Raw genomic sequence first — 18629 nt, 5'->3', positions numbered from 1 at the left:
GAGCAGATGAGTCTCTGTCCTTCCCGCTTTCGGCCGATCAGTGGGTTGGTCAAAGAGACTCGTCACAAAGGGGTTAATAATTTTGACCTTAAAATTTTAGTTTTTTAATGTTTTTTTTAATTATTATTAAAAACTACTTTTATTCTAGCCAAAATAAAACAAATAAGACTTTCTCTAGAAGAAACAAATATTATCAGACATACTGTGAAAATTTCCTTGCTTTGTTAAACATCATTTGGAAAATATTTTAAAAAAGAAGAAAAAACAAATCAAGTGGCTAATAATTTTAACTACGTGAAATGTAAATAAAAAATGGATCTTGAAAATTCATGATCAAGCTAAAAATTCAGAAAGCTGATAAATTATTAAAACAGTGGTGTTTAATGACAAATTTAAGCTCAGACTTTTGAAGATTGTATTATCGCAATCAACAAACCATTTACTATGACATTTTGTCTCTTAACTCATCATTTGCTGCTTATTAATAGTATTCAGGTCATGGCTTGTGTTATGTGTTTTGCTTTTCTTTTTTTTTTTTTTTTTAAAGAGTTGGACAGGATTAAGATTTTAATAAATGTATTTTTTACCCAACACTGAAGAATCTAACTAAGGATGTGTGTGTTGCTTCAAGAAGGTAACCATTTAATTGTCTTGTGTTTTATTTTCATTTGTTTTTATTCATTTATTCTACATTTAGTTGTTTTATTTAATCATATGACCATTAGTCATTTGTATAATTATAATTATATCATGTTATTGATCATTAGTTAATGATTTAATAATTATTATTGATTATTATTTGTCACTTTACTATGTTTTATATTTTATTAATGCTATTTTCTTGTAATTATTGCTTTATTATCATTTCCATTTGTTCCATATTGTTAATCTTATGACTGTGGATTCAAGTGACACTTGTGTTCATGAGTAAGAGATAAGAGAATGTCTCCATTTCAAGGTCTCTGGACAATGTTGTGAAGCAGTAATTTTCAATTGCTGTTGCTTGTGGTATAATAACACTTGTTGGATTTATCAAGGTCAGACGAAGTCTGAGCATTAAATCATACGCAACTAAGACTATTCAATAAACTCTGCTCTTTTTTATCATCATTACTTCGTCTCCTGCTTCTGCTCCTCCCTAGCTTTCTCAGTCAACTCCTATACTGATAGGAGACTGTTGTTCAGTTTATTACTGGTTACCAGGTTTGAGTATTGAGCGGCTCAACTGGCTTGCTGTCTGGAGACAAACAGACATTTCTGACAGGATCTGGCATCTGGGGCTAGATCTTATTTATTTGGTGTGAAGAATGTGATCTAACAGCTGCTAATAAAAATCTATTTTAATAATAGTCAGGTACTCTAATAAAACACTAGTTAATAGTGAAATTGGTACTTTAACTTCAGTGGTACTACATTTTTTTTCCCTTTGTGCTTGCACTGTACTATGTTTCAGATGGTTTTGGGTTTTAAGAATGAATAACTGCACTAAAAAACGAATGTTTGCTCAAACGACTTATTTAAAATAAGCTAAAACAATATAATTCTTGATTTTTTTAGACAGCTTAATTTCTTTAAGTTCAATTGACTTAAGTTAGTAAAAGCTAATAAGCTAACTTAATTCTTTCATGTTGTCTCAACATAAATCGATTGTGTAAACCCAGATTTTTTTTACAGCGTGGATGTATTAAAGAAATTTAAAATAAGGTTTTGTGCTTATGTGTCATGTAATTTCCTGTATCATGCCTATTTTTTTCAGTTTTTATAAACATAGATGAAAACAAAGAAACAACAAACAAACAAACATAGAAACAAAGATGTTTCTGCAACTTGATTTAATATTTAGAATTATTAGGAATTTACAATTACTAAATTCAACTTGAAGCATGCAGACTTTAAAGCTGTAAATGTCTTCTTATTAATGTCAATTTAATTATATAACACATTTTTATTAGTTGTAAAATTATACATGTGCACATACAAAAAAAAATAGCATGTTTTCAAATGTATCCTTTTGGAAAATGTTTTCACTTGGGGAAAAAAGCTATCACAATATGAAGGAAAGAGGGTCAAATGTGTTTTAAACGTTTTCAAATGTAGTTTATGACAATCCAAAGGAACCGGTCTTGTAGTCAGCTTAATGACAAGTCGCAGTTCTATTAGGGAAACAAACACAGGAGAAAGACTCCATTAAACCCTCGAGACAAATAAGCATGTTCACTGTAGTCATGCGCGCTTTGTTCTATTAACACCACGCAGTGCTAATTTCATTTCTATCTGCTGCCGTAAACGCAACAGCAGACACAACAACATTTTGCCATTCACACACCCTTCAGTGACTCCAGAGAACAAACTAAGAGGATTCAGTCAGGTGGTATCGACATCTAATGAATTCGTCAAATCAATTATCAGTTGCTTCGCAGTGGAGAAAACGTGAGGAGATGAAAGACGAGTAAGGGAATGAACTGAATACCTGTCTTTGAAGAAACGTCGGAAGCCAAATGCGATGAGCTTCAGGACAGCCTCCAGCACAAAGGTGCTGGTGAAGAAATAATTACAGTACTTCAGTGCGATCTCCAGAGACTGAGGGGAAGGAAACATACAGACGGAGAGGAAGCAAGACAGACAGAGGAAGAGAACAAGAGAGGTGTGAATGATTAAAAGACGTTCGCCTCGGGTTCATAGAGACAGCCGAAACTGTCATTTTTACATTAGCACTATAATAATATCATGTATTCTGTGAATGTTCAGATAAAGCCTGGTAGATTGAGAATGAAGTCATGTTAAGAGCCAAGTTGTTCTCAGATTCATGAACCCTTAGTGGCCAGTCTTAAAGGGTTAGTTCATCCAAAAAAGAAAATTCTGCCTTGACTTTTTCTGAACCACTTTGCATATTTTTTGTTATACACAAAAGAAGATATTTTGAAGAATGTTTGAAAACTGTAACCATTGCCATTCATAGTAAGACAAACAAATATTACAGAAGTCAAGCGTTACAGGTTTCCAAAACTCATCAGTATACTGAATATGAAGAGTTCAGATGCAAAAACCTATTGTAAGTGCCATCTGAAATTTCCATCAAAAAGAAACATTTTTCTAAGCCTCTTTTCTTTATGTTGTGTTACTTAACGTTAAAGACCATGAAAAGGACTTATCCTTTTCTGTAAAAGTGAAATTACAGATTTTACATACAGGAGCCTCATAAAACTAATAATTTTAGAATAAAATTTCAGACGACAGAGGATATTTTTGCATCTAAACTATTCATATATATGCATTTTTGTGTTTAATAACAATAAAAAAGGGGAAGTTTCAGTTTTGGATGAACTATTCCTTTAAATCAGCAAGAGGGATGTGGGAAACTTTTCACATTTGAAACAAAAAAGTCTTACTGAAAATAATAAGGCGAGTGATGTAAATTAGGGTTAGCTGAATATGATTATACATGATTTACAATTATATCTACAGTAAAATTATGTAAAATAAAATACTGTTACTAAATGTTGAAAACCTGACTCACACAAATTAAACTTATTGTGGCTGGCTCATTGGTCCCAATGTTATTTTAGTAAGTAAACACTAAATCCAAGACTAAAATTATTGGTCAAAAAACTTCTTTCTTAACTGAAAAAATACAAAATCCACTATAAATAAAAAAAATTAAATAAATAAATAACTACAAAGACTAACTTCAATCGCTAAAAAATGAACTTAATATATTGAGTAAAAATAAATGATCTATTTTCAGAATTCATAAGATCTTATTTTGGGGTAGAAAATTTGACCTGTGGCTATTAGGAAAAAAACATGTACAGAAGATGGCCCTTTTACAGCCCAAAGGATCAGCTCATAAAAAAACATATTTACTGTATAAACATAACACATGATTTATCTTTTCTTCATTTCTAAACCATGCGAACTAGGCATGTTTTAAAAATACATATACAGTAAAATGCTTAAAATGAAGACATTTGTCAGAATTCTTGATCATTTTTACTTTTATTTGTTGAATTTGTATGCTTTTGGATTGAGTGTTTGTTCAGGCAATTATTGTGTTTTTTTTTTATTATTATTATTAAGAGGTTTGCACAATAGTTGTAATGTTAACAAAGACTAACCATGTTCCGTACACAAAGATGTTCCTTACAGATCAGCTTTTAATGCCAATCTCTAAATAAATACTTACGGGTCGTAAACAAGCTATATATCTGTGTAATCTTTATTTCTCACTCTTTCACCCCTGAACACAACAGAGACCCTCCTACCATACATTTCAGAGAACACTCAGAACGTTTGCTACGTCCACCTAATGGCAAATAGACAGTGAGCAAGGTAAAGGGGCAAGAGTCGCTTGCGAGGGGAGACATTTAGAGCAACGACAATGTCAATTTGCACTTGCATTTTATTTGTGTATCACACCGTATTGCAGTCTTTATTAAATTAACATTATGTTTTCACAAATTATGACATAAATAATCTTTTGTTGAATAAATGTTTGAAATGAGGATATTTTAACATCAGTTGTGGGTGATGACCACATAGTACAACTGGCTGCAAATGCTGTTTGGGTCATTTTTGTGCAGTTATGATGTTTACATACATAAAAGGTCAGTTAAGTTAGCGTTACGTTGCATAAGTTTAATGTTTTGATATTTGAAATTGTCATGCTGTAATAAAATAAACATTATATAATATTATATAATTTCAAGCTTTCATAAAAAGTTATTAAATATAACATTAACAGTGTTTCCTCTAGGATTTTTTCCAGCGGTGGCAGCAGGCCTTTTTTTTTTACACTGATCTACCAACTACCTGTGGTTATATTTCAATGACAAATGTCGTGAGTGCGGTATTAAGAAGTCGAGATCACATTTATGTAATAGCCTAAGAGATGTGGATCTCTTTGCTTGCACATCAATTTCCTCTGCAGGTGCACAAAACTTCTTGCACACCCCCTCAAATATAAGCCGCTTCAGAAGCATGCAGTTCTTCTTGTGCTCTCTCAAATAAATGCTGCTGAAGTGCGATTTATGTCTCCAGCATTTATTAGATTTGTTAGGAATATTTATGAATGTCTCTAATATACCTACAAAGCGATATTAATGCGTCCTAAAGTAAAGTGAAACGGCTATACGTCATGTTTGCTGGCCTCACGCATCATGCACCTGTCTGTCATTCAGTCAGTCAGCACGTAACCTTAAAGTGTTAAACAAATGACGCACAGCACTACTGCGGCTACAAAAAAGTTTGCTCTGTTATAATTCACTTACCTTTTCATACGTTTTGGTGCGATTATTACCTGCTATTAAAAAAATTAAATGTTTTGAATGAGAAGCTGTAATGTAGCCGTGGCGGGATGAATTTTGTTGTGGCGCAATACCATGGAAGAATTACGCGCCCTGTATGGAACACTATTTTAATCGTGTATGGAACACCAATAATACCTATGATTTTCAGTACACATGCGTAGGCAGTACTTTTCCCATCTTTTCTCAAAAACTACTGGTCGAAAAGACAACAATCAAAATCTGGATTGTGCAATAGGTATTCACCCAGAGAATGATCACACAAACATGCTTATGTGGCTTTCAATAATGGAGGAGTGATCCTTTTAGTGCGCTGAATAGCAAAAAGTGTATGGAATATGTGTACGGAACATAGTATACGGAACATAGTCTACGTTAGCTATGTAAACATTCAACTTTGGAATTACTAAAACTAAGTATATAAAAACTTAACCTAAAATAACATAATACAATGATAGTAATAATAATATTAATAATAATAATAATAATAATAAATGAATAAATTAATACATTGATAAATTAAAAAAAATAATAATTATAATCATAATTATGCAAACTAAAATCAAACTGAAATGCAGAGCAGATTTAAAAATAGTCTCAAAACAAAAATTAATTTAAAAATCCAAAACAATGATTGATTCCAAAAAAAGTCTTACATGAGGCTGGCTGTAGTGCTCCAGTGACATGGTGACTACATTCACACAGATGATGAAGGTGATGAAGATATCCAGGTAGTGACTGGTGCACAGGGTGTGGATCATCAGCCGTACATGACTATAACTGGCATAGTAGGGCAACTTCTGGGCCTCTGAGAGAAATCAGCACATCGGATTAGAGCATGCGCACATTTTGACTATAATTCACAAAGCTGAATTCTGTCAATTCAACAAATGTATATCAAACATGCTTCATTCACAATTGGCAGCTCAACTTTTGATAGCCTTACAGAGACACAGTGTTTATACTAGTCTGGAAATCATTTAAAGGGATAGTTCACCAAAAACTGAACATTCAGTTATGATTTACTCACCCTTCACTTGTCATAAACTTGTTTGAGTTTTGTTCTTCCGGTGAATGTAAAATAAAGGAAAAATGTAAAATAAGGAAAATGCTAAAAAACTGGTAACCATTGACTTCCTATGGAACTGTAGAAGTAAATGGTTACAGGTTTCATCCAAATAACAGTTTTTGATTTTCCAAATAACTTCTTTTGGGATCAGCAGAAAACAATAAACTCATCAAGGCTTAAAACCATTTGAGTTTGAGTAGATATTGAGTACATTTTCAGTTGTGGGTGAACTAGCCCTTTAAAAACTGATTGCTTAAATAATTCTCTATACATAAAACCGGGACAAGAGAATATTTTACCATCAAAATCATTTCAAATTGGTTTGTGAGATGAAATGGCACTCTTTTGTCCGTAAATTAGACTTGTTTTCTTCAGAGGAAAGACGCATAGCAGAACACCTGGACAGTCTCTCCATCTGGCTAATGCTGTTATGAGACGTCTGGAGAATTAAACTGGTTGTTCAGCATATCATGCGAAAATCAAATCATCTCTTTTCATTAACTCTCACTTCCCCTCCCTTTCTGCCTTATGGAATTCATGCACTTATATGTGTCTAGTATGGCTCATAGGACTGTGACTACATCACCATGCCAACTATCAGTAATTGTATATTGTATATCTGTTGCAATTTTTTGCTGGGTGAAACTTTATAAAAATGATTCATTAGTTAGTTTTGTTAATGCTTTTACTAGCAGGAGCTTAAAATGAACAATACTCGTACAGCATTTTAAAATCATTTACTAATGCATCATTAAAAATCCAAAGTTGTGCTTGTTAACGTTAGTTAATCACTGTGAGTTAACAAGAACTAACAATATTACCTTGCTGAAAAAAAAAACAGTTTAACACTAGAACCACCATGGGGTCAATTTTACCCATCACTGTTATTCAAATGTACACAACAGACCTTCAAGTAAAACATCCAAGCCTCCCAGTCATTGACTTTTACTAAAATTGCCTTATTTACATTTTCCAGATATTAAAAATTGTTTAGATAAAAATAGATGAAAAAGTGGGACATTATACCTATGGGACATTATACCTATGAGTGCCAGCGTGGGTCAAATTTACTCACTGTAAAAAGCTTGTATTTATGCACAGCTTATGCTTGAAATTACTCACCAGTGGCTTTTACTTTCAATTGCACGCACTGAGTTAGTGGTTATATGAAATAAATAAAGTCACTATGACTTGAAGGCAATTTGTAGAGCTATTAAAAACACAAAATGCAATGAATTATGGAGAGTCTAAATAAATAAGTTGTGCATCAGAGTATGATGGCTCAAATGTAGATATTTTAACCTACTTATGAATGTTTAAGCTTTAGTGGTGTTGTTTTCCTAAAATAATCTTGTTCTCCTGAAATAATCATTCTAGTGTTCTAGTGTTAAACCAGTCTAAGCGGGTTAGCTGGTTTTAGCTGGTCAACCAGCCTGGTTTTAGAAGGGTTTTGGCCATTTCCAAGCTGCTTCCAGCCATTTCCAGCCTGGTCTTAGCTGGTCAGGCTGGGAAAATGACCAGCTAAAACCAGCTTGACCAGCCTGGTTAGAGCTGGACATAGCTGGCTTTGGCTGGTATCCCAACCTGGCTAGGCTGGCCAAGCTGGTTTTAGCTGGTCATCTACCAGCCTGACTAGCTAAGACAAGGCTAAAAATGGCTGCAACCAGCCTGGAAATGGCTAAAACCCCTCTAAAACCAGACTGGCTGACAGGCTAAGTCCAGCCAACCAGCTTAGGCTGGTTTAAGCTGTTTTTTTCCAGCAGGGATATTTCAATAAATAAAGTTAACAAAGATAAACAAATACTGTAATAAATGTTTTGTTCAAAGTTTCTTCATGTTATGAATACATTAACTAACATTATCTAATAGATCATAATTGCAAAGTGTTCTCTTTCTTTTTTTGTAATTGACTGTGTCATGCTGTAGATGTGTCCAATAATTCAGTCTAAAGACAGTCAACTAAAGACGATAATAAACCAAACAGGAGGTGGAGTTTCAATTCAGCTGCAATTGGTTCATTTTCAACCGATTTAAAACAGTTCCCACAACACATTTTTATAGCCTCTTGTTGAGTTTCTCCTACTTACTCCGTCTCTTTTTCTCCATGCGTCTCTGTCTCTTCTCCTCCCTCCTCTTGGCCTCCTCCACCTCCTGATGCTGTCGGCATTTATGGAAGTTCTCCACCACCACTCCAACAAACATATTCAGCACGAAGAAACTGACGATCAAGAGGAATGAGATGAAGTACAGCAGCATCCAGGGGTTGTTGTTGGTTATGGGCTGATAAATGAAGAGACAATGAAGAGTTAAGAACAACATTTTCTGAAGAGGACATGAATGCTGCTTGCACATACTAAGCATTTAAGGTGTCACATGGGCCAAGACTTGCTAGGGTGTTTCTGGTATTCTGCAATGATGTTTAGGTTTGTTACCAAGGTGTTGCTACAGTAGGCATATTCTATGGTGTTCAAGGTGGCCACTAGAGTGTTTTAGACATTTGCTTGGGCATTTAAGTAGATCATGACTTGATAGGGCATTTATGGTCATCTGCATTGGTGTTTTAGTTTGTTACTAGGGCGTTTCTGGGCGGTGGCAACTCACTAGTGTTTTTTTAGGCATTTGCAGTGAAAATAATAACAATAAGGTTGATAACAGATTTCTAGGGTGTTGCTAGGCATTTGGTGTGGCAATTAGTGTGGTAACAAATTACCAGTGTGTTGCTAGGCATTTGTTGGGGTGTTCAGAGTGGTTACTTGGGGGCTGCTAGGCATGCTGTGGCTGTGGCTTTCAAGTGGGTCATGACTTAATAGGATGTTTCTGGTTGTCTGTGATGGTGTTTTGGTTTATTACTAAGTTGCTTCTGGGCATCTGCTATTGTATTCAGGGTGGTAGCTCGTAACAATGTGCTAGTGTTGCTAGGCATTTTTTTTATATTGTCAAATTGGTAACTAGGGTGGTGATAGGCATTTTCTACTGTGTCATGTTGGTCACTAGGGTGCTGCTGTAGGCATTTGCTGTGGCAATCAAAGTGTTCACAAATTGTTAGCGATTGCTAGACATTTGCCATGGTATTTAGGGTGGTTGCTAGAATGTGCTTGGCATTTAGCATGCCATTTAAGTTGGTCATGGTTACATATTGTCACTAAGGTGTTGCTAGCATTTACTACAGCGTTCAGGGTGGTCACAACTCCCTCAGGTGGTGTAGGCATTTGTTATCGTATTTTTGGTGGTCACTATGAATGTTGCTAGGTAATAGCGTTCATGGTGGTCAGCGGGGTGTTGCTCTGCATTTACTGTGGTGTTCAGGGGGATCAGAACGGTGCTGCTAGGCATTTACTGTGGCATTCAAGTGGGTCACTACTTAATAGGGTGTTTTTCTGGGCTTCTGCTATTGTACTCAGGGTGGTAGCAACTCACTAGTGTGTTTGGGCATTTAGTGTGGCGATCAGGTAACAAATTGCTAGGGTGTTACTAGTCATTTTCAATAGTCTTATGTTGGTAACTAGGTTGTCGCCAGGCATTTTCCATGGTGTCAGGTTGGTCATTAGGGTGCTGCTATAGGCATTTGCTGTGGCAGTCATAGTGGTCACAAATTATTTGCAATTGCTAGACATTTGCCATTGCAAGGGTGTTGCTTGGCATTCAGTATGCCATTAAAGTTGGTCATGGTTGCATATTGTTACTAGGGTGTTTTTAGCATTTACTACAGTGTTCAGGGTGCTCACAGATGCCTCATGCGGTGTAGTCATTTGCTATGGTCTTTTATGTGGTCATTGGGGTGTTGCTAGGTATTTGCAATAGCTTTCTTGGTGGTCAACGGGGTGTTGTTCTGCATTTGCTGTGGTGTTCTGGGTTTTTGCGAAAGGCTAGAGTCTTGATCTGCATTGGCTAGTGCTTTCTTTGTTGTTGCTTGGCTTTATGGATTCTCACCTTTTCTTCACCAGGTGAATATCGCAAAGCCATAGTTTTTGATAAATTAGTTTCAAACAAGCACACCTCAGCTCTGCAAGTTATTTCATCATCCATCATTTTTGTAAAACTAACCAGGCATGACAAGTTATTCATTAAAGTTTGAACCAAATTGATGAAGAATGATGGTAAAAATAGTTTCCCACTGAAAATAACATAAAAGGTGAGAACAGAGAGTCTCCAAAATTGAATTCAACATGACAATCAACTCAGCCATGTGTAAAAATCAGTACACAGACCCTCATAAGCTTGAGAGAAATTGGTCAAATTATAGTAAAGCGAACTTTGGTGCAGCTTTTACTTGGTTGCTTAGCAGCAGCGTGGAGTGAAACAAAGACGCCAAAGTCTAAATGAGCTCATTCTAAAACATGGGATGAGAAAGCACACGGTACTCTGCACATTTCCATCTGCCTTCCCTACATAGATTACATCCTGCAGTGGACTCTGGTGTGACAGAGATGATACAGTGGGGAAATTACACATGCCATTTAATCCATGTGTTTTCCCTCCGCCCCGTGTTTGACTCTCTAAAGATGCTGGGCTCTTCCAGAGGGAGAGGGTCTGGCTGCACTCCTACACTTTATCATATTGTGCTTGGTCCCTAACCGATGCAGGCTCACTGCTTTCTGAATCGAGGACTCTTGAAAGTCATTGTTTTTCAGCTTCAGAGCCAAAAGCCTGTTAGTATTCATGAAGCTGATTGTGTGTATTCAGGATTAAATATTCACTGTTGAGCGCTTATTCCTTAAAGCTCTTTATTTTAGTCGATGGAAAGTGACTTTTGTTTGGTTCAGGGACCGTTTAAAGCTTAATAAGTATGAAAAGAAGTAACTCAGAAAATAAATGACATTTTACACAGAGTTGTTAATGCGTGTTTGTTGTGTCTTTGCTATAGCATATCATTTTTAAAAACAAGTTTACTGAACTAATGTGGAAAAACTGAATTAGTTGTGACTTGAGCTGAATTTAGAGGTTATCTGGGATGTAGAGTGATATAAACCCATCTTTTAATAATAATTGATATATTTCTGTACATGGCACTTGATAATTATTATTATACATATAGCTGTTTCTTTTATATTTAATAATTTACTTAGATTGTTTTATTTATTCATGTGCCTTTTAAATATATATATATTTATTTATTTCCATAATGTTTATTAGTTAAACTCTGCTAATTTTATGTTTTTTTTTTTTATCTAATATTAATTTATTTCAAAAGTTAACAATAACAAGACACAATACAACAATCAACAATATATTTAAAACACAAAAGTCTCGTGTTTTAAGAGAAATAGCAGGTTTTAATTTAGTCATAATAAGCAAATTAAAGGCGATGGGGTGGCGCAGTAGGTAGTGCTGTCGCCTCACAGCAAGAAGGTCGCTGGTTCGAGTCTCGGCTGGGCATTTATGTGTGGAGTTTGCATGTTCTCCCTGCATTCGTGTGGGTTTCCTCGGGTGCTCCGGTTTTCCCCACTAGTCCAAAGACATGTGGTACAGGTGAATTGGGTAAGCTAAATTGTTTATAGTGTGTGAATAGGAGTGAATAGATGTTTCCCAGTGATGGGTTGCGGCTGGAAGAACATTTGCTGCATAAAAACGTGCTGGAAAAGTTGGCAGTTCATTCCGCTGTGGCGACCCCAGATCAATAAAGGGACTAAGCCAAAAAGAAAGTGAATAAATGAATGAATGAATGAATGAATGAATGAATGAATTAATTAATTAATTAATAAATGAAGAAGCAAATTAATCTACCCACAATGACGGTAACAGAGTAAAATAAATACATTAAATAATCATAAATTAAATTAACGAGTTACACAAAAACAACATTTGTTTTAAGTTCAAACCATTAATTACAACACTGGCACATTGATACGTACCCCTGTATACATTGAGATAGTGAAATATGCCTTTTCAGATCTCAAATTTCTCTCAGGAGTGCTATTAACACCGGCTCTTCTCGCGTAAATCCACCATAGGCAGCTGTAAACTGACTGACTGACTGACTGACTGACCGACCCAACCCCCATCCCCCCTCCCCATCTTTTTTCCTAAACCTAACAGACAGTGTTTTTAAAAGAAATCCAGAAAAAAAAGCCCTCACTGTAGCCTGATTTATACCACATTTTCAGGTTTTACCCGTTCTCACCCTGTTATTTACTTGTTTATTTTTTGGCTTTTGTTTTTGTTTTATTTGCTTTCTGGGACCGTTTTTTGTCAGAATTGAACCCTTTCATCACAGTCAACTCCTCTCTGCATCTCAAGTCCACCGCCGTACGCAGCGAGCTACTGTGCAAATAACAGCAGAAAAGCCATCCATATGCAGGTAAGCGATCAGTGGGTAGCGTGAAAAGAAATAGAAGACGCTGGCAGCGTCATACCATCCAGTAGCATTCATTTTAAAGACGAAATGCAGCCATACGTAACTCTGGCTGCATAATTTGCACTCTCCAGAAATGTATATAATGTTTTCGCAATAAGCCTGTGTTCATTTTATGATATAGGTTATATTACTGAATAATTAACACAGTTGATTGATATTTTACTCTTAAATACGTGCGTGTGAGGAGGGGGATCGATAAATTAAAGTTCTGGATCAGATTTCAGAGGTGCCAAATCCAGATCCATCTTGTTCCAGCACAAATTACTCATTAGAAATGCGCAAATATTTGTTTATGACCTTTTTAGTCATATCAAACATTAAAGTGAATTTTCTATCAAATCAAGGTGCACACTACAGTATCTAAACTGGCTGCTTCACACACATCAATATTTTAACAATTTTATAAAAAATCGAATCATTTTCTGGCCATCAAAAATAAGGCATGGATATATAAATACCAGTCGTGATTTTCGACAGTATTGCATCGCTTTGTAAACATTTATTATTACCATTTTGTTGAGTCTCCCCATACAGTTTAATATGATATAAATATGCCTGTTTTAAAATAATGTTTCCCAATACAACAAGACTTGCACTAATGGCTCATTAATGGCATTTATATGCAATTATTTATGACAATATGACACAAAAACACAACATTTTCATTCAACAAATTAGTATTAATAGGATATCAGGATGGCGACAAAAGCAAACATGTTACATGAAGAAAATATTACCTGTTGGTCCACTGCCACAGCATCCAAACCATGATACATGATGTTGACCCAGCCGTCCTTCGAAGCCAGTACAAACAAGGACATCAGAGCCTGGAAAGACATTAACACGTTTATATGAGCACCTACAAGGACACGCAGATACAAAGACAAACGAGACAAACGAAAAAGATAGATGCTGGACAGACAGATAGGTGTATCTGATAGACAGCCACATGTTACACAAAGAACCACTTCTGACATATAAAAGACACATATAACAGATGATCAAACTAAACAAAGTATTGGCTCAGCATTTGGTATTTTGTGAATCTGTCACACAGTTTGACGAACCCGGTCACAAAACAAACCAACCTGCCCCAAGTTGTCAAAGTTGTACTTGTGATGGACCCACTTATAATTGGCCAAGAGGCAGTCAGACTTGTTGGTGATGTTTTTGACATCCAGGCCCAAGCAGTAGTAGAACTTGCCTTTGAAAAGCTGTTGAGGCAAAAGAAATATGGCACACACTTCATGTCACTCAACGCCACATGTCTCCAGCATCTCTTTAATAAAACTGTCAGAGCACGGTGGGATATTTGAAAGAAAAAGGGTGTTATGAAAGAAGACCAGGGGAGAATATGAAAACATTCTATATGAAGAGAAGAACAAGATATGGCACTAAAAATTAACAAGAACGAATATTAGACAACGAAAAAAAAAAAGTAAAAAAACAATGGTAATAATGATAGAATGAAAGAGAGATTAAGGAAAAAAAAAAACATGACAAAAAGACTAAAGACATTAGACCAGTGGTTCTCAAACTTTTTTCATCAAGTACCACCTCAAAAAAAATTGTCTCTCCAAGTACCACCAAAATGAGCAGTTTTGAAATACAGTAGCGTAGTAGGCTCAGTAAAGCGGCTACAACTCTGCTCAGTTAAAAAACGTGGCAGATTACCTCAGAAATATAGGCTATATGTCATATATGGCATATTATATACATCATTTTTGATAAATTTTGAGTTTGAGAACCACCGCATTAGACTATTAAATTTAGAAAAAAAAAGTGATAGTCAAGTCTCAATTCATGGTCTAGGTAAGAAAAGATACCAAAATAGAGAACTAATATATGGTAATACAGTCCCCAGAATATATAAGTACATCCCCCACAAATCTCTCATTTAAATGAATATTTTCTATAGGATGCTTTACAATATTGTATTTGTGCAAATACAATTGAAACCAGAAGTTTACATACACTCTAAAAAAAGGAACATAACCATTTTTAAAAAAATGTCTGATGGTAAATCATACTAAATGTTTACTATTTTAGGTCCGTTAGGATTATCTAAATGATTTACATTTGTTAAATGCCAGAATAATGGGAGATTTCTTTTTTGAGAATTTTTTATTAATTTCTAGACAGTCAGAAATTTACATATATTTCCTAGATATTTTTTTAGTTTTGCTTTTAAACTGTATGTCTTTGGTCAAATGTTTTGGGTATCCTTCCACAAGCTTCTCACAATAGTTTAAAGGAATTTTGGCCCATTCCTCCTGACAGAATTGGTGTAACCGAGTTAGATTTGTTGGCTGTCTTGCTCGCACAAGTTTTTTTAACTCTGCCCACAAATTGTCTATAGGAATGAGATCAGGGCTTTTTAATGGCCACTCCAAAACATTCACTCTGTTGTCCTTAAAGCACTTTTTAACTAATTTGGCATAATGCTCACGGTCATGGTCTGTTTGGAAGACCCAATTGTGGCCAGGTTTTAATTTCCTGGCTGATGTCTTGAAATGTTGCTTCAGTATTTCTACATAATGTTCTTTCTTCATGATGCCATCTATGCGGTGAAGTGTACCAGTCCCTACTGCAGCAAAACAGCCCCACAACATGATGCCGCTGCCCCCATGCTTCACAGTTGGGAAGGTGTTCTTGGGCTTGTAAGCTTTCCCCTTTGTCTTCAAAATGTAACTCTGGTCATTATGGCCAAACAGTTCAATCTTAGTTCCATCAGACCACAGGACATGAATAAAATATATTTTTTTAATAAATATTTCTGTTTAATAAATCTGTTTTGTTCAAATGCACCAATATTTATTGCCCATATTCACTGATAAATGAATAAAAAATATTCATTTACAAAATGGGGTGTACTTAATTATGCTAAGCACTGTATATGGTAACTTGTATGTAATATATGCAAGTTACATAGATGACATACAAGTTTTAAGTAGCAAAAATGGCACAGTTTACATATAATATATATATATATATATATATATATATATATATATATATATATATATATATATATATATATATATATATATATATATATATATATATATATATATATATATATATATATATATATATATATATTTAACCATTAGAATGACAAGTATATGTGTATTTTAATATTTCAAATTTCCTTTTAGGCATGAAGAAGAAAAAAAAAATTAAAGGGTGCCCAGTTTAAAGCTTGAATTTAAAGAAAAACATTTGAATTTTATTTTAAATAAGTCTCTTTTGCTCATTAAGACTGCATTTATTGTATTGAACAATGCAGTAAAAACTGTATCATTAGCACATATTTATATAAATAATAAAAAGAGTTAATTTTAAATATTTTACAATTAAATTTATTTCTGTGATGGCAACCTTAGAAATATATACTGTATATATGTATATATGGTACTTAAATGTTTATTATTAATATGAATAATGTTGAAAACAGTTGTGTTGCTTCATATGATGGTGGAAACTATAATTCTATGATGAATAAAAATAATTATGTATTTATCATTTTTTTAAAAAAATGCTATAAATCCACTTTTCGCTTTCCATCAGGGTAAGTTATCTTTGCTGAATTACTGTTAATTTCTTCCCAACATTTTTTAAAGCTAATGAACGTTTGTGCATGTACATGTAACAATCTAACTACCATAATATTGTTAGTGTTTATCCATTTTGAAGATAATAAATAAACAAAAATACCAAGATTACTGTTGAAAATTTTCATATAAAAATCTACTTTTGCAATGCAAATGTGTAACAAACAATCCCTTTGAATAAACATGTTTCATCAAGTCCTTGTTGTTTACCTGAACTCCCAGGATCCCAAAAATAATGAAAAAGGCACAGCAGATGAGAACTATGTTTCCAATAGGCTTAAGAGAGGTGATCAAAGTCTCCACAACTAGTTTGAGACCAGGAGCTCGACTGATAACCCTGTCAAATAGAGAGAGAAAAATAGGATGAAAATCTGTAGACTTATAAACCAAGCACACGTTGGACAACATATTACGAATGCTTGCAGTACCTGAGAGGGCGCAGTGTGCGAAGAAGCCTGAGGACCCTGAGCACCCCCAGGATCTTAGCCCCGCCTGCCATCGACACCACAATATCAATCAAAGACACAAACACCAGGAAACCATCCAAAATATTCCAGCTGCTGCGCAAGTATGCCTGCTCTCCAATATACAAACCCATAGACACCACCTAGAATAAACAGGCAAACGAACAATTAGGCATGGGCAATTATTGTGTCTTATTAGTGTTCTGTGGCTTCATGTCTTTTCAGTGTGGACCTTTTCTTAAAGGAAAACAAAAAAATGCTTATTTTACAACCATCCTAGAGTTCAACAGTTGACTCAAACCCTTTCTGTACCCACTGAGTCAATTTCTTGGTCTGGCTGGGTGCCTTTTAGCTTAGCTTAGCAAAATTAATTTAGTCAGCTTAGACCATTAGCATTTAGTTTAGTTTGAAAATTTTCCTATTTAAAGCTCTACTTTTTTTAGTGGTACATAGTGAAATAACACAGAAGAAAAATGAAAAGTTACTATTTATTTAGGCCAGTATTGCTTTACTCTCATTCTGGCATATTAGGCAAGAAACTCTACTGCATTCCCATGGCTGCACCAGGGGGATTGATATAAAAAATAAGTAATAAACTGGAGTAAACAACAAAAATTAAAAAATTTTACAAGTGTTTCCTAACATTTACTGTATAAGCTTCCTTCTTCTGTTGAACACAAAACAAGATATTTTAAAGAATTGTGAAAACTGCTAGCCATTGCCATCTATAGTAGGAAATAATACTATAGACGTAAGTGGTTTCCAACATTCTTCAAAATAACTTCTTTTGTGTTCAACAGAAGAAAGAAGCATACAAAAAAGGTTGGAACAAGAGGAAGATGAATAAATGACATCATTTTCATTTTGAATGAACTGTTCCTGCAGGAAATTATTGTGAGTCTTGCATTTACGCAACCACTCGTGTGCGTAATGGTTTATGTTCTTATTTGTTCTTTGTAAGAGACGGTTTTTTCTTCTAATATTCTTTTTGAGGCTTGATCACACCACTATTACTATAATGATATATGATAACGCTAACTGTAATAGCATCCTTATCATCACACAAGAACATTCTGTGCATTATAAGTGTACACTCTGTCATCTGCAAGTTGCAGCTTCAGATGTCAAAACTATTGGATGAAACGCCGATCCTTACAGCACACAAAACATGAAACACCAAGAGTTTTAAATTTTAATTGGATATTTGTTTTTAATTGGATGAATTCTAATAGATTTCCATGAGACACGTCGCAATCTTTAACAGTCTGGTTTAAAACAGTCTAGTTGTCATAGCAAACCTTTCAACCAAACAGCTACTCAAAACATGTATGTGTCGTCAGACTATTTAGAATCCATCCAAGAGTTTTACATGCTGTTGTTATAAGGACATTGATGATACATTTTCACATTTAGCTATTAAAAGCTGCAAAAGAGTCTAGGTCACTCATCAGGTCTGGTTATACAAGATTCTGTAAAAGTGTTTTGCGATAAATCAAAGTGAAATCAAGATCAAGATTTAGCAAAAGCTGCAACTGCTATGCACATCTTATCAGGGGAGCACGGATCTCCAATCAGTAATCTCTTCCGAAGCCAGAGGGCGCTCTTGCACTGAAGCTGAAAATATGCCGCAAAGAAGACAGTCTGTAAATCAAACAGCCTATTTAGCTGCTTTATTGATTTAACATGATTAATAAGTTACATGAACACAGAATCTTCTTAAAGAAGGATTTATTTCAACTCGACTGATGTTTTTAAGTGGGTTTGGAGTAAACCCATGTTATTAAATGTAGTATTTCACATACTTTCAGATACAGCAGCAACACA

At 34.8% G+C, this 18629-nt stretch overlaps 1 protein-coding gene across 4 annotated transcripts in view; it reads right to left on the bottom strand.

Annotated features, from left to right (window-relative positions):
- The window catches only part of cacna1ia (calcium voltage-gated channel subunit alpha1 Ia), a 413765-nt gene that overhangs the window by 60886 nt on the left and 334250 nt on the right, over nucleotides 1-18629 (bottom strand). For all 4 annotated transcript variants that reach the window (XM_087244595.1, XM_087244597.1, XM_087244598.1 and 1 more), the window contains 7 exons: nucleotides 16770-16948; nucleotides 16552-16678; nucleotides 13816-13941; nucleotides 13465-13554; nucleotides 8460-8652; nucleotides 5960-6111; nucleotides 2471-2580 (listed from right to left, as the gene is read on the bottom strand). In XM_087244595.1, the coding sequence (XP_087100721.1) occupies nucleotides 2471-2580; nucleotides 5960-6111; nucleotides 8460-8652; nucleotides 13465-13554; nucleotides 13816-13941; nucleotides 16552-16678; nucleotides 16770-16948 (977 nt within the window). The remainder of the gene's footprint in view (nucleotides 1-2470; nucleotides 2581-5959; nucleotides 6112-8459; nucleotides 8653-13464; nucleotides 13555-13815; nucleotides 13942-16551; nucleotides 16679-16769; nucleotides 16949-18629) is intronic.

The sequence above is a fragment of the Danio rerio genome, chromosome 3, assembly GCF_052040795.2.
Source record: "Danio rerio strain M-AB ecotype USA chromosome 3, GRCz13ab, whole genome shotgun sequence".
NCBI classification, from domain to species: domain Eukaryota; kingdom Metazoa; phylum Chordata; class Actinopteri; order Cypriniformes; family Danionidae; genus Danio; species Danio rerio.
This window is presented reverse-complemented; position numbering and strand designations above follow the sequence as displayed.